This window comes from Artibeus jamaicensis, unplaced genomic scaffold (genome assembly GCF_021234435.1).
Source record: "Artibeus jamaicensis isolate MK-2021 breed Jamaican fruit bat unplaced genomic scaffold, CSHL_Jam_final scaffold_804, whole genome shotgun sequence".
NCBI classification, from domain to species: domain Eukaryota; kingdom Metazoa; phylum Chordata; class Mammalia; order Chiroptera; family Phyllostomidae; genus Artibeus; species Artibeus jamaicensis.
In genome coordinates, this window is record NW_026522055.1 from 3,199,525 (window position 1) to 3,224,231 (window position 24,707).

At 38.0% G+C, this 24,707-nt stretch overlaps 1 protein-coding gene and 1 non-coding gene across 2 annotated transcripts; both read left to right on the forward strand.

Annotated features, from left to right (window-relative positions):
* Positions 1–257: 257 nt before the first annotated feature.
* Positions 258–24,707, forward strand: LOC119038449 (zinc finger protein 93-like). The gene is made up of 7 exons (XM_053659694.1): positions 258–503; positions 880–1,019; positions 2,017–2,904; positions 10,978–11,104; positions 11,543–11,635; positions 20,118–20,191; positions 20,755–24,707. Exons 3-7 carry the CDS (start codon positions 2,839–2,841, stop codon positions 22,393–22,395), a joined length of 2,001 nt encoding a protein of 666 aa, XP_053515669.1. The 5' UTR covers positions 258–503; positions 880–1,019; positions 2,017–2,838; the 3' UTR covers positions 22,396–24,707.
* Positions 17,730–17,836, forward strand: LOC128626610 (U6 spliceosomal RNA). Its single transcript, XR_008390581.1, has one exon. It is a non-coding gene; the product is annotated as a U6 spliceosomal RNA (small nuclear RNA).

A 24,707-nucleotide genomic window follows, 5' to 3' on the forward strand; every position in this document is an offset into this window, starting at 1 on the left:
ATCTTCCCCCAAATAGTTTTCACTTGTTAAAAGTAGCGATCTCAGCTTTCAACATAGCGTGGCGCACACAACTCTAAGCATTTACCTTAAGCTGTTTGGAACAACTTACAGCACTCAGGAAGGCGCTCAGCTCCACATGTCAGGAAAGAAGTAGAACGGGTTCCATCATTCAGAAGAGACCCCCTGAAAGCAAGGCTGAATCCAGGTCTCGCCCCTACACCTTTCCGCCCCGCACTCCCGGCTCTAGTCCAGCCGTTATTCTCGCCTCCTCTTTGCTGGAAGGGTCGGCCCAGGACACGCCCCTGACCCCGCCTTTCAGGCCGCGCGCACCCGCAGATGCTTACAGACCCGGAAGTGGCTGTGGCGTGTGGAAGGGTACGCTGGCCTTTCTGGTTTCAGTATTGCTGGTGTAAACCTGATCATCTAAGTCCACATTTCTATACCGATAAAGCCTGAGAGACGCTACAGGTGTTGAAATCCCCGAACGTGCACTTCCTACAGCGGTGAGTCTGGCGTCCCCTCGAGATTCACCAGCCCCGAACGCTTTGCTGCCGGGTGGAGGGTCAGGGTTCATTTCGGGTAAACTGAGGCCGTCCCGCCCTTGGTCTCTCCGCCTTCCGGCAGTTGGACTCTCCTGCCGCGTGGTTATCTGCTGAAAGGTGTTCCTTGGGCAGCCCTTCCACCCCGCTTTGTTGAAAGTATCGGGAGGTGCAGTTAAACCTTTTGCGCCCCTCCCCCGTCCTCGCAGCTCACCGCCCCTGGAGCCGGACTGCACCCCGCCCTGGGGATCTGCAGACCCTATTTAATAAGAGACCCCAGATTCAGGAAGAGCACACTTTCCAAGGGGTGGGACTTAGGACGAGAAAACTGTGTCCCCAGGAGTGACCTGCCCCACGCGGGAAGGAGTTTTGAGGAAGCGGTGCCGGCGAAGGGGCGGCCAGGAAAGCGGCGGAACGAACCGGTGCGGGGATCTGAAGACGGAATGAGAGAGACGGACACATGAGGGGGAGAAGATGTCGGTGAGGGGCTTTAAGAGACTGCAACATAGGGGAGCAGGGGATATGGGAGGAAGGGGGCCGCTACCTAGGAGTGGAAAGGTAACTGGGGAAAGTAGTTGGAGGAGGAAGACAGGGACGGAATGCCGAGGAGAATGAGGAGCCCCAGAGAGACAAGAGGAGCTTACAGGGAGAGGGACCTGTGAGCAAAAGTGGGGCAGCAAAGGGCGAGGCGCTTCAGATAGAGGGAGTGATTCTGAGAAGAGTTGGGGGAGCGAGCACAGGGACACGGATCAGAGGGAAAAACAGCACTGGGTCAGCACCCCGCTGGGGGCGGGGTGTGACAGGAAAGACTAGTAACAGGGACCACAGTGGAGACTGGCGCAGAGATGTATGGAGGTGGGAGCAATCAGAGAGCGCAACTTGAAGGTGAAAAAGGTTTCATGAGATTCTCAAAACCGGTGTAGGGACAGGAACAGAGGAAAGGGGAGAAAAAGGGGAGGTGGAAGGAAAGGACAGCAGTTCAGAGAAACAGGGAAGAGACAAGCATCCATACACAGAAATGTAGGTAGCAGGAAAAGAAGTGGAACCGGATGTGGAAGAATAGTAAGCTGATGGGGTGCGGATGATTAATTTGTGAGATATCGGCTTTTGCTGAATTGTTCCTGTTAAACAGAGTCGAATTGGAATTGCAGAACTTTGGTATATAAGATTTGTTTGTTTTATAATTATTTACATCACCAAATAGCTTCCATTTACAACCCTTATTCACTCAGAGGGGAGACACTTGTCTGTCAGTAGTGGGTCCCTTCTCATTTCCTGGGATGGCAAGAGACAGGTGACCAGGGACAAGAAGTGACTAAGTCTCACCCCATGATTCTTTCAAGGAATACTGAAAACGTTGGGTCTTTTTTCTCTCCAGTGAATTCACATTTTTATGTCTGTCACATTTATGTCTGTTTTATCTTATAAAAACATTGAAATAGATTTTAGTTTGTTAAACCTTTTTTTTTTTTTTTAGTTAATCATCATTGGCTTCTGACACAAGCTTTGTGACATCTCATATAATGAGCTCGTACTGTTCTTAAATGTGAAGTAGTCTCAACTTTTTAAAAACTTTAACTTTAGAAGTCATCACACTAAAAACAAAACCCAAATCGTTTTCCATGTTAAACATGTGTCTAATTTAGATTCTGAGCCCTGCACCCTTTCTTCTGTTTATCACATGTTGCAACACCCATTGGTACTTACTGAATAGTATCAGGCTATTGCACTGTGTACGTGGTAAGCATGTCAATGGTCTTAATAGTCAGAACCTAGTTTCATGAGTTTGTCTGATGTTTTGTAGCCTTTTCCTTCCCTTTATGTGATTTGTTGAATTAGTGACTGTGAGCCACAAAGGAGCTGTCCCCACTTACTCATTTTCTATAAATATTGAAGAATAGACTGGAACAACCTGGAACTTGGTCCCACAGAGCTCATCTATTCATGGTAAAGTGATTTGATCAGCATATCTCCATAGTTAACCTTTTTTCAAATTGTTCGGCATCAAAATCCATGTTCATCATTTTATATTTTTTAAATAAAATGTTACGATTTTCTGGAGGAAGGAAATGCTTGTGCCTCTTCATGTAACCTGGCGACAAACAACTCTGTGATGGGAGGACTGTTATCAGCATCTTTTGTACAGATAAGGAAACTGAGGCACAAAAGTGAAAGGTACAGATATTGTAACCTCCTAAAGTCAGATCTTTGTTTTGTGATTATGAGTTGTGTGACTTTTTGGCAAATTATTTACCTCTCTGTGCCTTGATTTCAGTGCCCCTTTGAAAAGGGGATAATAATGTCATCTGCTTCTCAAGCAAGTGAATTTGTAGAAAGCCTGGGCATTAAGACCTGTGTCACTGAGGTGATTATTGCAAAATCTTTCTGTTTAATCCCCCTGGGCTTACCCAGAATCCAGTGCATCCCTTGCCTACTTGCTCTCCTATCTCCACACCCAGTCCCAGGTTCTTTCCTCCGTCACACCTGCCTCATTTCTTGCTGCTGCTCTGGGTAGGCAGTCTCAACTCCCTTGCCTGGCATGTGTGGAATTTTGAAAACCCCACCCAACCAGCCCCAGGGTAGTAGAAGGTACTAGAACACCCTGTCCTTTCTCACACCTGGAGGGATTTGCACAGGTCACTGTCTCCAGGCTTGCAGACTCCTATATCCAATTATCGGTGTGGGAACCTCTCATACCCATAGGTCCCCACCGAGTTCTCTCTTTCCCTAATCTCCCTCCTCCTCCAGATTCCCCACTGTCCACCAAGGCAATGGGCCACAAACAAGGCCCTTTTTACCACTCGTGTTAGTCTCCAGCCCTGTCCCTTCTGATCTCCGACCCTGACCCTCTCCTCTGATCCATCCCTATGGTCTCAGCCTGGCTAAGCCTTGTCCTCTCCCCCTGAACCCTCACCCAGCTTCTTAGGCCTTCATTCTCTTCCAGTCTGATCCCTTTACCCCCAGAAGGGTCTTCCTACATCCAGAGTTGACCCTCCCCCTTCTGTGTTCAAACTCTTTGTGGCTCCCCATGCCACCCATCCCCCCAGCAAAGTCTAGGTTTAGCCACAGTTGGGTGAATGGAGCCTCTGACCACCCTCCTCAGCCTTTCCCGGGACCTCTGCCCAGCACCTGCTGGCTCACCCGCTCCCTAGGTTAGGGCATCCTCTCATCTTTTTTCCCCCAACGCAGACACCAGCTAGCAGCAGCATGAGTAGCCAATGGGCCAGAGCAGCTGTCAGGGCTCAGGTCCCCTTTAAGGACAGCAGAATGGAGGAATCTGAGGACAGAGGGGAGGCTGGATGTCTGAGGACAGGGGCCTGGCTAGAGATGGAAAGAAATGCTTCCTGGTGCTGGCTGTGTGACCTTGGGTGGGCTGCTGGCCCTCTGTGCCTTAGTCTTCTCTTATGTAATGGGGACAGTCATTATGCCTACCTCCTAAGGTTGTCACAAAAATTACATGAGTGAAAGAACCTGGAACAGTGTCAGGCACAGGGGAAGGTTGCATTTTATTTTATAATTAGACAAAAGTTTCTTACCCTTGTCTATCAGTTTGTTTATTTCTCTTCTCTGTGTGAGCTCAGTGTGGGTGACAGGACTCTCATCTGTCTAATTTATTAGCTGAACCTATTATTTAGTGCTTATTAAATAATAATATAATTTAATTTAAATAAATCAAATGTTTGAATACATGAACAAATGGAAGAGAAAACAATAACAACATAAATTGCACCATGAAGATCCATGTTAGCCATAAGGGTTTATCATAGTGAATGTGCAGTGTTGCAGTAACTTGGTTTTTCAGTTCTTTCCTAATAATTATGTTGGATGCTGTCAAATTTTGGGACTTATCTATGTTGATCTAATCACATTTCCTCCCTGTAAATTAAAAAATAAGACTATTTTAAAGATTTTTAGACTTACGGGTAATAAAAAGTATTTTTTAAATATTTATTAAATTTTAGAGAGAGGGAAAGGGAGGGAGAAAGAGAGGGTGAGAAATATTGATGTAAGAGAGAAACATTGATCAGAACCTCTTGTTTGCTCCCTGACTAGGGGCCAAATACACAACCCAGACTTGTGCTGTGGTGGGAAATCGAACTGGCAACCTTTCCCTTTGTTAGGGGACACTCAGCCAACTAAGCCGTACTGGCCAGGGTCATAACAAATATTTTTCATATATAAATCCATGCTTAGAAATCCAACAATATAGTCAAACTCACAGGAGCAAAGATTAGATTGGTGTTGCCAGAGGCTGACGGGATGGGAAAAGGGGAGTTTCTGTTCAGAGGGTACAAATTTTAACTTAGAAGATAAGTAAGTTCTAGGGATCTGCTATATAACAGTGTGCCTATAGTTAACACTATTATATTGTGCGCCTAAAATTTCATAGAAAGGGTAGATCTTTTAAGAATTCTTATTTTAGTCCTGGCTGGTGTGGCTCAGTGGACTGAGCACTGGCCTGTGAACCAAAAGGTCACTCGTTCTGTTCCCAGTCAGGGCATATGCCTGGGTTGCTCAGCCAGGTCCCTCCCCATCTGGAGGGGTACTCAAAAGGCAGCACACACTGATGTTTCTCTCCTTTCTCTCTCCCTTCTCTCTAAAAATAATCGATTACTTATTTTTTAATAAAAGAATTTGTATCAGTAAAACAGTAAGAAGAACAATAGTAAAACATTTGTGGGTCAGTTGGAAAACATAAAAGAGAATGGAGTCATAGGTGATATTAAGTATTAAAAATAATTTTGTGCAGTCATCTAGTTTTGTTATGTGACTTTTAAATCTAGGATTAATTATTTATGAGATGTGAAATTTTAAGACATACCAGTTAGATAAGATATATGGACACCCAAATCTGGATAAGCTTCTAGAATATGCATCCAGGTGTTTTGCTGTGCCTCTGCCCTATCCAATGGAGGGATATGAAGTGGATGATATAAGAGTGGGAAAAGGTTGACAAATTTGGAAGATGTTTTAAGGGTACTTAGAAATGTATTTTATTTAAATCTGTAAATGTAAAAAGTTACATTTTAAAGCATTTAATAAAACTAGGACATTCATGTACTATTCATGAAATATGTTTCTTATCATTTAATTCACTGTTGGTTACATTTTGATTACAATTTAAAATCTGGCTTCTATTTTCATAGGTGAACATGCTTGTAAATTGTCCTTCAATAAAATGTAGCTGTTCCAAATCCCAGACAGTTTCCTCTCTCTTTTGTCAAGAGTGGAGAACCCCTTGGTTAATGGTTCTCATATATGGAGAAAATAAAGTGTACACTTAATTTTTAAATTCGTTTTTGACTTTATTTATGATGAAATTATCTGAAGGGAGTGATCATTATTTTTTACTAATTGTTATTATTTTTTAACTTTTTAAGTTTTCCTAAAATTTAAAAATATTTTTCTCATTTTAATTGAGATACAGTTGACATGTATAACATTAAATAAGTGAGATACAGTTGACATGTATAACATTAAATAAGTTTAAGTTTTCTTTGTAAATCAGGCACAGTGGAAAATTAACAGCAATAGCTAATAATAAAGTAGAACTAGTATAACAATGTACTGTGACTAAAATTCTCTAAATATTGTTTCTCTCTAAAAATATCTTTTGAACTGTTAATTTCTGAAATTTTCCATTTAACATTTCAGACCTCAGCTGAGAGCATATAACTGAAGCCAGGGACAGTGAAACCAATATAGTAATGCTGTGCATTACATTCCAGGAGCTTTTTATCTTATAAGTGGACATTTATTTGTGCCTTTTGGTCACTGTCACCACCTTTACCTCCTCCCCAACCCCAGTCAGGCAACCTGCAATCCAATCACTATTTCTGAGATTTTTTTTTTTAGATTTTATGTATAAGTCAAGTCGCATATTATGTGTCTTTACCTGCCTGACTTCACTTAGCATAATGCCTCCAAGGTCCTTTCAGGTGCTGCAAACAGCAGGATTTCCTTCTTTTTATTGCTCAATAGTATTATAAATATTTATACATGGTATTCAGTAGTATACTATATATAGTAATATTCTACTGTATACTATGTGTACAGCATTACATATATATAGTATTTCATATATGAAAATATTTATATATATGATATCCTATATATATACTATTCCATATACAAACACATGGAATTTTTTGTGTGTGCGTGTGTATAATTCCATTCAGGGTGGGGCAGATGTAGGTTTATAGTTGGGGTAAGCAAAACACACAGTTCATAAAGCCATTTCAATAATCATAACCTGCAAATTTATTTATACAAACAACTGCAAACCAACTTACGTCCCACTCTGTGTATATATGGAAATTTAAAATCTGGCACTGACTTCTGGCCAAGATGGAGGCGTAGATGGAAACACTGTGCCTTCTCACACAACCAAGTTTAAAGACGACAAAGTTTTAGTAACGAAAACACAGAGAATTGAACTGTACAGAAGTCCAACAACAAACCCTTCAGTCAGACCTGTAAGAGGGGCAGAGTCAACGGCTGGTGGAGCGGGGTCGGGCAGGAAAAAGCAGGAATGACCCAGGAGCTCAGGTGGCAATTGGCGGATCCCAGGCGTGGGGTGGCAAGGGCGAACCAGTGAGGTCACAAGGCGGCTGGCTGACCCTGGTCACACATTCACGTGCAGATAAACCAAGTGAAGAAGTGAGCAGTAAGACAGACCGCTCAGGCTAGGGCCCCAGTGATGGGAACTAAAGCCTAAAAGCACCAATTGGAAAAACTTTCGAGGTCGAGGTGCTGGAAGAAGCTCCCAGAGAGTTCACTGCAGAGATCCACAAGGTCCTGGAGGGTGCACAAGCACACACACCCGAAATCAGCACCAGAAGGGCCCAATTTGTTTGTGGGAAGCGGCAGAGGGGACCAAAATCCAAGAGAGAGCAGAATAAACGCCACTGCCCCTCTCTGATACCTCCCCCACATACAGCATCACAACCCAGCAACTGGGTTAACCAGCCCTGGTGAACACCTAAAGCTCCACCCCTCATACATAATAGGCATGGCCTGATCAAAAAATTATGGCTCAAGAAGAACAGCTCAAAGCCCCAGAGCCTATAACTTTTAAGTGACGAAGACATAGCCAACCTATCAGATGCACAGTTCAAAACATTGGTGCTCAGGATGCTCACAGAAATGGTTGATTTTAGTCACAAATTAGAGGAACAAATGAAGGCTAAATTAATTGAAATGAATAGAATTGCACAGGAAACCAATAGTGTTGGAAAGGAAACTGAGACTCAAATCAAGGGAGTGGAGGAGAAGGAAGAAAAAAATGACCAAACGGAAAAGAGTGAAGAAGCAAGAATTCAAAGAAATGAGGAGAGGCTTTTTTGGTATCTCCAGGATATCTTTAAACGCTCCAACACCCGAATTATAGGGGTACCAGAAGGGGGAAAGGCACAGCCACCAGTGGAAAACATATTTGAACAAATAATAAAGGAGAATTTCCCCACTCTGGCAAAGGAAATAGACTTCCAGTAAGTCCAGGAAGCTCAGAGAGTCCCAAAGAAGTTGGACCCAAGAAGGAACACACCAAGGCACATCATCATTACATTAGCCAAAATTAAAATGAAGGAGAGAATCCTAGAAGCAGCAAGAGCTAAGGGGACAGTCACCTACAAAGGAGTTCCCATCAGACTGTCAGCAGATTTCTCAAAGGAGACCTTACAGGCAAGAAGGGGCTGGAAAGAGGTATTCAAGTCATGAAATCCAAAGACCTACAACCAAGGTTGCTCTATCCAGCAAAACTTTCACTTAGAATGGAAGAACAGATAAAGTGCTTCTCAGATAAGATCAAATTCAAGTTCATCATCACCAAGCCCTTATTATATGAAATGTTAAAGGGACTTATTGAAGAAAAAGAAGTTAAAGAAACATGAACAGTGAAAGGACAACAAACTCACAGTTGTTAACAATCACACCTAAAACAAAAGCAAACTAAAAGGACAGCTAGATCAGGAGTGGAAACATAGAAATGAAGATCTCAAGGAGGGTTAGCAACAGGGAAGCGGGAGAAGGAGAATGGGGGAGAAGGTACAGAAAATAAGTAGCATAGACAGTAGATAGAAAACAGATGGGGGGGGGCAAGAATAGCATGGGAAATATAGAATCTAAAGAACTTGAGACATATGGACATAAACTAAAGGGGGGGTAATGGTGGGGACGGGGGCTAGGGTGGAGGGGAATGAAGGGGGGAATAGAACAACTGTAACAGCATAATCAATAAAAAAATTTAAAAATTTTTTCAAAGAAATGAAAGACTGGAAAACAACAGCTGTAACTTATTCTACATTATGGTGTGTTCCTTTCCCTACTGTGTTTATAAAACACAGGGTATCATCCACAAAAAGATTGATGGGATTTGCAGAATCAAAAATTCTATTCCCTGTCACTGTTAACGTGCTCTCAGTTTCCATATGTATGTCTGTGGGAATAAAATGTTAACATTCTTTGAGGTATCCTTTCTCCTTACCTGCTTAGGACGTTTCTGTTATTCTTTGTTACAGAAACTGCCATGAATGTTCATGACAGTTCTTTGTGCCTATTGGCCTGTGTTCTTTCTGAAAAATTCTAGAATTGAATTAAAACTCAAGATCTACTGTTTACTGAAAGTTTCACACAATATTCTTATAACAGATAAAAAATAATCTTTTTCTCAGATCACTGTTGGTGGGATTGTAGACTGCTACAACCATTATGGAAAACAGTATGGAATTTTCTCAGAAAAATAAAAATTGACCTGCCTTTTGACCCAGCAATTCCACTGCTAGGATTATACCCCAAGAATCCTAAAACATCAATTTCAAAGAACCTATGCACCACAATGTTCATAGCAGCACAATTTACAATAGCCAAGAGTTGGAAGCAACCTAGGTGCCCATCAGTAAATGAATGGATCCAAAAATTGTGGTACATATACACCATGGAATTTTATGCAGCAGAGAGAAAGAAGGAACTACTACCTTTTGCAACAACATGGATGGAACTGGAAAGCATTATGCTGAGTGAAATAGGCCAGGCATTGAAGGACAAATACCATATGATCTCACCTTTGACAGGAAGCTAAAGAATAAAACAAACAAGCAAACAGAATAAAAACAAAGACACTGAAATAGAGAACAAGTGGGCAGCGACCAGAGGGGAGAGGGAAGGGAACTTAAGGGGAAAAAGGGGGAGGGATTTTGAGGAACAAGTATGAAAGACACAGAGATGAGGACTGGGGGGGGGGGGAATGGGAGGGAGGGGGGAGACCGGGCGGGGGAAAAAAAAAAAAAAGAAAAGCCACTGTAAACATGAAAAAAAAAAAAAACTCTTGGAATGATACCTAGTATATAAGACATTATCAAAAAGGACTGGTTGCTATGCTTCCTGTTTTATGAGAACTGTAAATTCTATGAAACTCTCTTAGCTGTAAGTCATCTATGAATTTCTGTTTTCCTTTTCATCCTATTCAGAAGTATGGCATGTGGACCAGAGACACTGGCAACATTAGTAAAAAGTGAGCTTGTTGAAGAAACAAAGGCCCCATCCTAGAACTCCTGAATCAGAATCTGCATTTTTATAAAACTGCAGTTATTCCCTTCCCTTCTCTCTCAAAATAAATAAAATCTTAAAAAAAAATAAATAAAGCCCTGGCTGGTATAGCTCAGTGGGTTGAGTGTGGGCCTGAGAACCAAAGGGTAACTGGTTCTATTCCCAGTCAGGGCACATGCCTGGGTTGCAGGCCAGGTCCCCAGGAGGGGGGCGTGCAGAGAGGCAACCACACATTGATGTTTCTCTCTTTCTCCTTCTCTTCCCCTCCCTCTAAAAATAAATAAATAAAATCTTAAAAAAAAAAACACTGCAGTTTTCTGGTGTCTGTGTTAAACTTGAACTCCTTACGTTTCCAGCTTATCAAGTCTTCTCCACCTAAAAAATATACACAATTGATTCTGAATGATAGTTATAACTCTTAGAAAGCCATGTGCCTGTGTTGATGCCTTCATTTTCTTTTCTTTTTTTTATTTTTAACTTTCAGAGAGGAGAGGAGTGGGAGAAATAGAGGGAAATAAGCATCGATTGGTTGCCTCTCACATACCTCTCAACTGGAGACCGAACCTGCAACCTAGGCATGTGCCCTGACCAAAAATTGAACCAGCAACCTTTTGCTTTGCAGAATGACACTGAACCATCTGAGCCACAGTGGTCTGGACGATGCCTTCATTTTAAAGTTCACTTTCCTGAAAAGTACTGTCTCTGCACTGGATTTGTGGAGATGTGACATCCTCCTTTCTCAGTGTTAGAAAATACATTACAGAATATTACTGGGTCACAGTGATCTTACTAGATGATTCAGGATACTCTCCTAGGTTAAGACCACTGTTTTCAAGTTGGGTTACATTATGAATTCTGTTGGTGGCCCCTTGGTAAATGTCTTTTCTTTCAGAGATCATTGACCTTCAGGGATGTGGCTGTAGATTTCTCTTGGGAGGAGTGGGAATGCCTGGACCCAGCTCAGCAGAAATTGTACATGGATGTGATGATGGAGAACTACAGGAACCTGGTCTCCCTGGGTGAGGATGACTTCCTTTCAGAGTTCCAACTCCACCCACAGGGTTTGTTTCTTTCATGAGGAGATCATCTCCTTGTAGCTTTTGCTTTGTACGACAGACTTTTAGATCCCTGGTCTCAAGGAAGAAATGGGGATTTTATGGTGTAGAAAAGAAAAGCTTGGGGGTAAATTGGGACAACTGTCACTAAACAACAATAAAAAAAGAAAAAAACATTAAAAAAAAAGAAAAAGAAAAGCTTTGTGATATATGTGAAATAGAATCCTATTGTCCGAAGACCTTACATGTTGTCTAGAATTAATGTGCTAACAGAAAACAGTATTTTGGAAAATATTCTACACTATTTTCTAGAATATTCTAATATTATACCATGTCTTCTCACCTAAGATTGGAAATGGGAGCATCTCTATCAAAACTCATGTTCTTATTTCTGATAAACAGGTCTTGTTGTCTCTAAGCCAGTCCTGGTCACCTTTTTGGAGAAAATAAAGGAGCACTGGGATGTGAAGGGAAAAAAGACGTGTGCCTACCCAGGTAGGCGGGAATGGGGAAGCTGGCAACACAGGTGAGAGGTCCAGAGGTCATGAAGGAAGCTAGACCCTAAAGTGTGGGAAGCTGTGTTTCAGTGGGAAAGATTTTGAGAAGCTCAGGTTTATTTCTGTTGCTGTCATAGAAATAGGGATAGCTCATTTGCAGAATGTCCCTCATAGTTATATTCTCTCAGGATTTTGCTCTGCTCTAGTGACCTCCATCATCACATTAGCTGTGGGGGCAAAGACCCCACCTTCGTCTGTGAGGGCTGCCCTGGTCTGGCTCCTCTTCCATTGCTTTGGGGATCTAGGAATATCTGTGCATGATGCTGAGGAATTGTATTTAAGCCTTTTTGTTTGTTTGTTTGTTTGTTCATTTCCTTTCCTTTTGGTCTCATGTAGAGAGTTTATGTAGGAAGAGGTTGAGATCCTGGAATTAGGTGCAGAAATCCCAGGAACCCTGGAGACAGGTGTCATGTTTTCTGATTTATTATTTCTAATCCTGCGGAGGCTTCACACAAGACCCTACAAAGTTTAGACTCAGTGATTTCATCACAGCACAGTGAACATCAGGAAATCTAATTATGTCTTTTACTTCAAAATGCCCTTTTGCTTTTTTGCTTTGTATTAAGTAACATAAATTTCTGGTCTGTATTCACAGTTTATTCATGTTAGAATAGTGGACTGTGTTACTCATAGAATTATTCAATAAGTTACTGCCATAGATGTCCTTAGAACAGTGCCCACCATGTAGGAAAATCTCTATTGTTACCTTATTTCTTTATCATTTTATCATTCTCTCTTGTTTGGACTGTGCCTGATGTGTTTTCACTTTGTAATTAGATCTTTGTTGAATTTCTGCCTTTACGTTCAGAAGTGCTGATAAAATATGCTCCAATGTTCTCCTTTGGTAAGAAGTGAGTTGCAGAATTAGACATTTCATATTTAGAAAAATGATTTTTTCCTCAATTTTAGTTCAGGCAAAAGCAATGATTAGGTTTTTCATTTGTTTTCCTCAGCATGTCTTTTTTCTTTTTAGCTTGCATTTTTTAAAAATTTAATCTTTATTCAGCCCTGGCTGGTGTAGCTCAGTGGATTGAGCATGGACCTCAGACCCAAACAACCATGGTTCGATTCCCAGTCAGGGCACATGCCTGGGTTGCAGGCCAGTTCCTGGCAGGGGACACACCAGAGGCAACCATACATTGATATTTCTCTCCCTCTCTCCTTCCCTTCCCCTCTAACAATAAATAAAACTTTAAAAAGTGTTAAAAAATTTAATCTTTATTCAACATGTCTCTTAATGATAGTATACTCAGTCTCAAATGTTTAATCATCAGTTATTCTCTGCATATTTTACGTTTGTTATGATTCTTTTATTTAGAAATGGAGGCTTTTTTTTCTGTAGGATGGATTGCAGCCTACACATTTTGTGTAAGCTGAAAATAGCAGTGTGCAGATGATTTTTTGAGTTGTAGGTTTGAAACCTGTATGCTTTTGTGAACCAATGTCACTTCAAGAAATTTTTTAATATTTATTTTTAGAGAGAGGGGAAGGGAGGGAGGGAAACATCAACTTGTGAGAGAAACATAGATCAGTTGGCTCCTGCATGCCTCCAATTAGGGACCTGACCCTCATGTGCCCTGACTGGGAATCATATTGACGAGCTTTCAGTTCACAGGCTGGCATTTGATCCAAGGAGCCACAGCAGCCAGGGCACACCAATAAATTTTTTAAAAAGAATAGCTGAAATATATTAACAGCTGAAAAACTTCTTGGATTATTTAAATTTCTTTATAAAATGATTTTAGAGCTATTTTTGAATGATTTTACTGCATTTTCTGTGAAATTTTTGTGCTGTATATGACATATTGCCAGTGATGCACAATGTTTGCTGTTCACGGAGTTACACTCACAGTTGGAACTTATAGTTTATAGAACCATTCATTTTTAATAGTACTTGTATATACTGATAGTATTTAGATTTCTGGATTTAAATTTTCTATTCTTGTTTTCCAATTCCATAACAATGTATTTGTTTTTTTAATGGTAGTTTCCTGAAATTTGTTTTGCATTTTTGGTTTTTATCTATATATCACAAAGTGAATGATACTCAGTACACTTAAGACATTATGGGACTTAATTCAAATATGAATCAGCTATATGTCTGTTGCCATTGCAATGATGTACATGTTTTTCTGGTTAGCTTTACCTTGGTTAATGGTTAGTGTAGCTACATAGGTATGAAAATAGTCTTAATCTTATATCTGTTTATGAATTTATATTCTCTTTATGAGAGGGAAAGACTTTTTAAAATTGAAGGTAGTTTTTGAAATGTTGTATAACTCTCTTTTAGATGTTTCTCTCCCTCTGTTTATTTTTAATTTTGTTAAAAACCATGCAAGAAAAAATATACCATCTTAACCATCTGTAACTATAGAGCCCAGTGGTATTAAGTATACTATTTTTGTTGTGCATCCAATCTCTGGAAGCATCCATCTTGCAGAAATGTCACAATATCTATTTTAAACAATCACTTCTTCATTTGTCTTCAAACCAAGGCCCAGGTAACTACTTTCTTTTTCTTTCTACAAGGTGGGCTCCATTAGATTACTTACCTAAGTGGAATCCTATAGTGTCTTTCTCTTCATTTAAAAAAAGCCCCCTCCTTCCCCTCTAAAGATAAATAAATAAAATTAAAAAAAAAAAAAGCCCTCAAGGTTTGTCTTTGTGCTGTCAGGTGATATGATGTGCTTCTCTTTCCTGACAGAGTTGTATTAAATTGTATGTGTATATTTTCTTCATCTATTTATCCATAGACATTGGGGTTGCTTCCACCTATTAGAGTCTTTGGTGAATAACATAGTGGACACAGCTGTGCACATGTCATTCACAGATCCTCTGTTGAATTTTTTTTGCTATACACCTAGAAGTCAGATGGCTGCATCACAGGATAATTCTATTTTAAATTTTTTGACAAACACCACCACATTTTTCATACTGTTTGCACCAATTTATTTTTCATTCAACCACTGTATAGGGTCCAGTTTCTCTACATTTTTTTGAAACATTTGATATTTTTTGTTACTTTAAATCTGGTCATTTTTATTGTTGTGAAATTATATATATACACCTATATATATACACACACACACATACACACACACATATGTATGATGTGTGTTTTAATGGAGGATACAAACATTTATTCCTCAGGTGTGCATAAGAAATCATAGGAATGATGCATAGATATGACAGCAAATACTTCAGAGAAGAAGGTCTGTGAATGACTTTCTTAAAGAGGATTTTAGGGCCCTCTAATGTTTGACTTAATACATTAGTGAGTTTAAATCTTAATACTATGAACTGAAAAACATGGTTAATAATTTGCCCTGAAAAAAACTTAAGTTATAAAATTAACTTTAGTTTAAATGCAGTAACATGGAAGTTATATTTGCTCTAGGTATTGTTTCTGAGATAAACAAATAATGTAAAACACATTTTGAAGTGAAGTTGAGATAAATTTGGTGACATTTAATTTATTCCAAATTGTACAGCACCATTATTAAAATGGTTTTTTCCTTTTCAGTTTTATATCTTTACCATTGTAAATAATGCTGCAATGGATATAAAGGGTACATATATCTTTTTGAATTCATGTCCTCATATTCTCTGAAAAAAATCCCCAGAATGGAATGGCCCTGTTACCTGGTACTTGCTTGTAAATTTTTGAGGCACTTCCAACTTGTTTTTTTAACTGTGGCTGCACCCATTTATTTATAATCTCACCAACAGTGCATTAGCATTCTCATTTCTCTACAACATTAATAATATCTGTTATTTGTGGATTTCTTAATGATTGTCATCCTGACAGGTGTGTGGTGGTATTTCACTGTGACATCAACTTGCATTCTTCGTTCAACGAAGAATGGTGTTGAACATCTTTTCATCTATCTATTGGTCATCTTCATGTCCTCCTTGGAGAAATGTCTGTTCAGGTCCTCTGCCCAGTTTTCAATTGGATTGTTTGGGCTTTTCTGGTGTTAATTTGTGTGAATTTTTTATATTTTGCATATTGAGCTTATAAGCTCAATGTATCATTGGTGATTATCTTACCCTATTCAGTAGGTTGTTTTTGGGTTTTTTTTGCTGTACAAAAAAATTTAGTTTTAGTCTCACTTGTTCATTTTTTTCTTGTTTGTTATGCCTAGGGAGACATATCTAAAAAAATACTTCTAAGAGTGATGACAGTTTATTGACTACCTTTTCTTCCAGTGTTTTCATAATTTCAGGTGTTATATTTTAATTTTTAATCATTTTTTTAGTTTGTTTTGGTACATGGCATCAGAAAGTGGTTGTTTTAAATTTTTTGCATGTATTTGGTTTTTCTTGCACCATGTTTTGAAGACTCTGTCTTTCCCCATTGTGTATTACTACATTTTTTCTTATAGATTAGTTAATCATATACCTTTTAGCATTTTAAAAATTGTGTTACTTCTTTTTTCATTTTTGGGGGTAAAATTTCTTTATATATTCTGGATATTAACCACTCATTAGATATATGTTTTGTAGAAATTTTCTCCTATTTCCTAGGTTCTTTACTTTACTGATTATCTGCTTAAATGTGTTGGAGTTTTTATATTTCATTCAATCCCATGTGCCTTTATTAGCTTTATCTTTGCTTTTTGTTTTATAAGTAAAAAAATTAAATGTCATAAAATCTTTTCCGTAACTTTTATTAGAGTAGACTGAGTCATTAGCTTTATGTTTAAATGTTTTATCCATTTTGATTTAATATTTGTCTATGGTGTTACATAATGGTTCAACTTCACTCATTCTTTTACATGTGGACATCCAATTTCCTCAATACTATTATTTATGAAAATATCCTTTTTTTATATTGTGGTACAAGAAGGCTTGTTGAAGGTCATTTGACCTTGCCCAGAAGTTGTATGTAGGCTCCATGTCCACCATGCTTCGTTATTTACCTCCATATTAATAATGTCTATATTACACTTTTTGATAACAGCAGCTTGGAATATGGCTTAAAATCTGAAAGCATAGTGCTTACAACTTTACACTTCCTTTTCATGATTGTTTTGGTTATCTGGTGTCCTGTGACATTCCATATTAATTTTAGGATGAGCTTTTCAATTTTTTCACCAAAAGTGTCATTGGGATTTTGATAGAAATGCTTTGGATGTTTAGATCACCTTTGGTACTACTGACAGCTTATGCTGTTAGCATTCCAATATAACATCATGGCATGGTTCAAGAACTCAATAGTTCATTTATTGAGTTCTTTAATTATACTCAGCAATATTTGCTACTTCTTATCATACAAGTTGTACATCTCCTTCATTAAGCAAACACCTAAGCATTATATTGTTATGTTATTGTTCATGTAATTACATTCTTAATTTGTTTTTGTATTAATTTTTGTTTATAGTAACAAGGAACACAACTAATTTTATGGTTTTACATCTTTTGAGAAATGATTTTTTTTTTAGAAACATAGGATCTGTGATTTCCAATACACAATTCTGTCACCTGTTAATATATAATTTTTTCAAAGATTTTATTTATTTTTCAGAGAGAGGGGAAGGAAAGGAGAAAGAGAGGGAGAGAAACATCAATGTGTGGTTGCCTCTCCCATGCCCCCAACTGGGGACTTGGCCTGGAACCCAGGCATCTACCCTGGTCGGGAATTGAACCAGTGACACTTCGGTTCACAGGCCCATGCTCAATCCACTAAGCTACACCAGCTAGGGCTTAACAGATCATTTTATTTCTTTTCCATTTTTGTTGTTACCATGGGAGGTACTTAAAACATTTTAAAGTTATAACATTATGGTTTAAACTGATTGTTCAATTGCATACAAAAACTCTATTATTTCCCTTGGCTGGTGTAGCTCAGTGGATTGAGTGTGGGCCTGTGAACCAAAAGGGTAGGTGGTTTGATTCACAGTCAGGGCACATGCCTGGGTTGTGGGCCAGGTCCCCAGTAGGGGGCATGGGAGAGACAACCACACATTGATGCTTTTCTCCCTCTCTTTCTCCCTCCCTTCCCCTCTAAAAATAAATAAAATCTTTAAAAAGTGCTTGCTTTGGCAGCACATATACTAAAATTGGAATGATACAGAGAAGATTAGCATGGCCCCTGCTCAAGGATGACACACAAATTCATGAAGCGTTCCATATTTTTGCATGGATGGAACTGGAAAGCATTATGTTGAGTGAAATAGGCCAGGTGGTGAAAGACAAATACCATATGATCTCACCTTTAACAGGAAGCTAAACAACAAAATAAACAAGCAAGCAAAATAAAAGCAAAGACACTGAGCCCTGGCTGATGTAGCTCAATGGATTGAGCCCGGGCCTGTGAACCACAGGATCGAGGTTTGATTCCCAGTCAGGGCACATGCCTGGGTTGCAGGCCAGTTCCCAGTAGGGGACCCATGAGAGGCAACCATACATTGATATTCTCTCCCTGTCTCCTTCCCTTCGCCTCTAAAGATAAATAAATAAAATCTTTAAAAAAAAAAAAAAAAAGCAAAGACACTGAAATAGAGAACAGGGGGACAGCGACAAGAGAGGAGGGGGAGGGAATTTCAGGGGAAAAAGGGGAGGGATTTACAGGAACTAGTATAAAAAGACACATGGACAACAACTAAGGGGGGTGGAACTGGGAGGGGGTGGTGGGGAGCACAGGGGGTGGGCTGATATGGCAGTAAAAGACAGAAAACTGTACTTGAAAAATAATTAAATAAAAAATTTTAAAAAATCTTTTTAAAAAAAGCTCTATTACTTGCCATTTCCACCCATTGTGTCACTTATGTTATTGATATCTCATATTTTTTATGCTGTATACTTGCAACACAGATTAAGGATTTTATTGCTTTTATTTTTAAAGTTCTATAGGAGAAGTCAAAGTGATTTGTGTTTCATGATTATACTGTGCATTTTTGTATTGGTGTATATACATGTACAACAAATCTTTGTATGTTCATATGTTTTAGTGTTGTTTGGAAAGTTTTAATTACATCTGGAAGTATTACTCAGTTTTCATAGGAAAGATTCAGTGGTGAGAGAGTTTTCAGTGTTTTTGAGGTAGAAAAGTTTTTCTTTCTCCATTGTTGATGTGTCTTGCTTGATAGTTTTTGTTCTTTTATTGGTTCAGTATTTTATTTCATAGTCTTCTTTTTCATAAGGTTTCTGCTGAGAAAACCACTGAAAATCTTAGAGGAGCTGTATTTCCCATGTCAAATTTTTTATGCATGAGGGGAGTTGTCTGGGATTTATATTTTCCTAATGTCTTCTCTTGACATTTTTACATTTATCTTATTTAGCATTCAGTGAGCTGTTTGAATTTGTATGTCTCTCTCTTTCTACAGATTGCAGAATCTTAAACTATTAATTTTGCATACAAGTTATGTACTCCATTTCACTGTTCTGTCTTTATGGGGTTCACTTAATGTGCAAAGAGGTCAATTTGTTGGTTTCCCATGAGTCCCTTAGGCTTTCAATGTTCCATATTTTTGTTGGCTTCCTTGTATTGAAATTTTTAATGAAGTATATACAAGCTGTTTGATTCTTCAAATTGGTCACATCTTTTGTGTTGAGTGTACTGTATTTTAAATTTTTGATACTCTTTTTCAGCTTCCCATTTCTGTTTGGTTTAATTTTACATTTTTCTCTCTTTGCACTTTCATTTTTGTCATGCATAGTTTTTTAATATTATGTAGTTGTCAGTTTTATCTATCTTCCCATTTTTATATGGTTATTTTCAATATTTTTTAGGTAATATATTTTTATTAATTTGGTATGAATTTCTGTACATTTATATTGTTTTTCTGATTGGAAACTAACTGTTTTTCATTTTCATATCTTTGTTGAGATTCAGCTTGTAAATATTCACGCTTTATGAACTTGTGTTCTATGGGAATAAACTGTGGTGGGGATGCATGTTCTTTGTTCTTCTGTGCAAGTTCCAAGTTTAAAATGCTTTTTGTTTCTTATTCAGATCCCATGGTGTCTTTCTGTTCTTGTTATCTGTCTTCAGTCTTACAGAGATGTGGTGTTTGAACACTCGTTTTTTTAGTTGCTACTGTAATTCATTCCATTTTTTAGCACTCCCGTGTGGTGCAAAACAGAAACACATTCTTCAAGAAGCTGCAAAACAGTGAGATCACTGAACACACTGTACTGTTATCTTTCTCTCTTCAGAGAAGAAACTGGGAATTGGGAGTTTTTTTACAATATTGCCAGTGTGTGCCATGGGGGTTGAGAAGTATTGTTGGCAATTATAACCAAATTTTTGTCTCACTTTGGTATGATTTTTTCATTGTATTTTTTGTGGCCTTGCTTTGAACTCTTCACTTGCTTTTGGAATACGCAGAAATGTAATTTTGTGTATAATTGCTGGTAAGTTCCAAGTACAATCACTTGAATGTCCTACCTGTGAAAACTGATTTCCTATCTTTCAGCTATGTCATCTGAAGACAACCAGGCCTTGTTACAAAAGCCAGGAATAGAAGATTTATTCTCTAAAATAATACTGGTAAGAGGCTTTGATAATGTACATCTAATGCAAGCCTTTGAATTTGAGGAATAGTGTGACAAAAAGAAAGGACGTTAACATGAGCAGAACTAAACTGGGACAATTATTCATAATAAAATTATTGTTATCTAAAGAAGTCAAAGATATTACACATTTGGAAAAACTCTCATATTAAGTCAGTTACCTTTGCAGATCAGTGAGTTTCTGTGTGAAGACTGAAAAAAAAGTTTCTAAAGATGTATATCTTGGAAAGGAAAATATGGGAAATCTTGGAACTCATATATAATTTATGGTGTGAATAACCATTTGTATTGTTTAAAATGTAGGATAGGATTAAAATTAAAATGTGATGAAACTGGCAATCCCTTTATCAGGAAATCACTGTTTTCCATCATTAAATGTTTTTTTATTCCAATAGCTATAATTTTTATAAACATGGAGTGTTTTTTAATACAACCATCATGGTTTAATAGGTATCAAAGAATAGTTACTTGGAAATAAGTGTACATGTTTAATCAAATTATAGCTGTCACTAAAGCCCTTTCTATCTTCAATGTTACCAGAGTACGTATAATGGAGCCAGAAGTTATCAGTTCAATGAACATTGGAAACACTTTAACCAAGAGTCCAATCCTAATAAACATCAGAAAATTCAGCTTCCAGAGAACCATTGTAAAGTCTTTGACCAAAAGTCAAATCACAATACTCATCAGATTATTTCTATTGTAGTAGAAAAGACAAGCAAACAAAGTAAATACATCAAATCTTTGAAGCAATCTTCAAATCATACTGAAGACAATATTCATCCTGGGGATGAAGCTTACAAATGTAATCAGTATGGGAGAATCTTCAGTAAAATATTCAATCTAAATAGACATAAGAAAAGCTATACTAGTGGTAAACTTTACAAGTGTAAAGAATGTGGTAAAACATTTAATTGGCCTTCGGGTCTTACAATACATCAGATAATTCATACTGGGGAGAAGCCTTACAAATGCAGGGAATGTGGCAAAGACTTTTGCCCATCTTCCAAACTTACTAAATATCAGAGAATTCAAACCAGAGCAAAGTCTTACAAATGTTTAGAATGTGGCAAAACCTTTATCTGCTACTCAGAGCTTACTAAACATCAGAGAATACACATAGGAAAGAAACCATACAAATGCAGAGAATGTAGCAAAGCCTCTATCCAGTCTCCAGACTTTACTGGACATCAGAGAATTCATACTGGAGAGAAGCTTTATAAATATGGAGAATGTGGCAAAACTTTTAGCCAGCGTTCAGCACTTACTCAGCATAAAAAATTTCATACTAGAAAGAAGCCTTATAAATGCAGAGAACATGGCAAAGGTTTCAGCCAGTCCTCAACCCTTACTGACCATCAGAGAAACCATACTGGACAAAAGCCTTACAAATGTGGGCAATGTGGCAAAGCCTTTAAATGCTCCTCAAAACTTACTCATCATCAGATTATTCATAGTGGAGAGAAACCTTACAGATGTAAGGAGTGTGGAAAATCCTTTTTGTGGTATTCATACCTTACTAAACATCAAATATCGCATTCTCGAGAGAAGCCTTACAAATGTAGAGAATGTGGGAAAGACTTCAAGTGGCATTCATATCTCACTGAACATGAGAGAAGAGTTCATACTGGGGAGAAACGTTACAAATGTAGACAATGTGGTAGATCCTTTATCTATCACTCAGAACTTACTCACCATCAAAAAATTCATATTGGAGAGAAGCCTTATATATGTAGTGTATGTGCCAAAGCCTTTAATCAGCAGTGGTGTCTTATTCGACATGAGAAAATTCATACTGGAGAGAAACCTTACAAATGTATAGAATGTGGCAAAGCCTTTAGTGCATCCTCAACCCTTTCTGAACATCAGAGAATTCATACTGGAGAGAAGCCTTTTAAGTGTAGAAAATGTGCCAAAGCCTTTAATCAGCGGTGGTGTCTTACTCGACATGAAAGAATTCATACTGGAGAGAAACCTTACAAATGTACAGAATGTGGCAAAGCCTTTAGAGCTTCCTCAACCCTTACAGAACATCACAGAATTCATACTGGAGAGAAGCCTTATAAATGTAGAGAATGCGACAAAACCTTTACCCAGCGTTCCAAACTTACTGTACATCAGAGAGTTCATACTGGAGAAAAACCTTACAGTTGTAAGGAGTGTGGTAAAACCTTTGCTTGAGAATGAATCTTACTAAAAATTAGAAATTCATTCTTGACAGAAGCCTTACAAATATAAAGAATGCGGCAAACCCTTTAATTACCACTGGCCTCTTACACAACACCAGAGAATTTACACACTGTATGTGCCAGAGCCTTTAATCAGCAGTGGAATCTTACCTAGCAAGAGTGAATTCATACTGGAGAGAAACCTTACAAATATAGAGAATGTGGCAAAGCCTTTAACCTGTGCTCAAAACTTGTTTAACATTGCAGAATTTGTACTGGAGAGTAATAATAATAATAATGTAAATAATTTGGCAAAATATTTAACCTTTGTTCAAGCCTCACTGAGCATCAGAAAAATAAGCCTTATAAATATAACACATGCTCCCAAGTCTTTATCCTCATAGTTTTCTCAATATTTGATCATTAATACTGCATAAAAGACTAACAAATAAAAATGATGTGGCCAAAGCTTTACCCGGGATGCAGACCTTACTAAACATCAGAATTCACACTAAAGAAAAATAATACAATTGTGAAGGTGAAAAGACTTTATTCAGCATTCGTAACTTACTCAACACATGAAAATTCATACTAGAGAGAAACATTAAAAGTAAAGAATGTGGAACACCTTATGGCTGGACTTACAACCTTGCTCAATATCAGGGATTGCACATTGGGGAAGAATTCTATATTAATAATAAAAGATGAAAGACTTGTCCACATTATACACTTCACAAAAGCCCAAACAACTTAGGCCTTAAAGTGACTTGAAAGATGTAAATAATTTGTGGAAGTTTGTAATTGAATAGGAATTTTTAAAATCCCACTGAATTCACAGAAGGAAGGTCAACAATAGGTTTTAGGTATTACTGTAAATCAGAATACTTATACAGAATAATCCAATTTTTAAAGACTCAGATAAGGACTTTTATTTGCTTCAGAGTATCAAGGGGATGGGTGTTTCTATATGTATAATTACTTACAGTATATTCTATTTTATATTGACAGTATATTAGATATTTTGAAAAGAAGTATTTATGTGATTCCACTTTCATAATGTTACTATGTTTTTATTCCTAGTGTGTATGATGAGTTTGAGTGTTGTTTTACAGATCTGTGAACTCTTGTATATTAGGTGAGTTTCACTCATATCTCCTTTTCTATGAAAGATTGAAGACATAATGCACAATGTATGAAAAAATCTAAATGGAGATGTTGTTTGTGGTTGAACTTAGAACATTGTATGTCACCACGAAGAGCATCTTTTTTGCATCGGTGTGAGACTGTGGAGCATTATGAATTTTAAGTTCTTTTTCCAGTAACTCTTTCAGGAAAATATGGTGGCAGTTTATTAAAACCCTGATGTATCTTCATAGTAGCCATAGACAGATGTGACGATGTAGTTGAGATAAAAAAGTGATCAGGGATATCTGAAAAGGTATAGACAACTCATTTCTTTTTTTAACTATTCACCCAAGGATAAGTTTATTAATTTTACAGACAGAAGAAAAGAGGGGAGAGAGAGAATATCGATTGACTTCTAAAAGCATAAAATTATTGTTTCAATGTTTGCTAAATAACTAACCTCCATTCTGAAAACCATGAAAGTACAGCTGTCAGATTACTATATAGTAAGATCCAATCAAAAGACAGAGGGTAGCTGAAGGGATAGAACAAGACCTATAGATATGCTGTCCACAAGAGACCTACCTCAGATCAGAGTGAAAGTAATGACATGGAAACAGTTCATCTCTACCCCTGGGCTCTGAAGAACCTACTCTGTAGAATATTTTGCTCTAGTGAGCCATCTAAATTATGAACCGTGAACATACAATAGACATAAAGAATAATCATGCTCATAGTTAGCTGTGCCATGGTAAAGGTGACTTAATGGAGTCAACATGTAAACAGTATTTAGATACCCAGAAACTTCTTTTGGCAGGTGCTCATGCAGGTTAGAGCAGGCCTGATGGGTAATTCAAGTAAAGATGCTTTGCTTTTATCTGAACCACTCAATAGATGACTGCTTTACTTTCTTTTTAAAATTTGGAAATCCAGTGTTAAAAAAAAAAGAACTGTGCTGCCCTGTCCAGTGTGGCTCTGTTGACTGGTCATTGTCTGGAAAAGCTAACAGTCACCAGTTCAATTCCTGGTCAGGGAACATGTCTCAGTTGCAGGCGGTCTCTGGTCTGTCAGGGTACGTGGAAGAAGCAACCAATTGATGTTTCTTTGTCACACTGGTGTTTCTCTCCCTCTCTTTTGGCCTCCCTTCCCTTTCCCAGAAAATAAGTAAAATATAATCTTAAATAAAATGAAATAAAAATA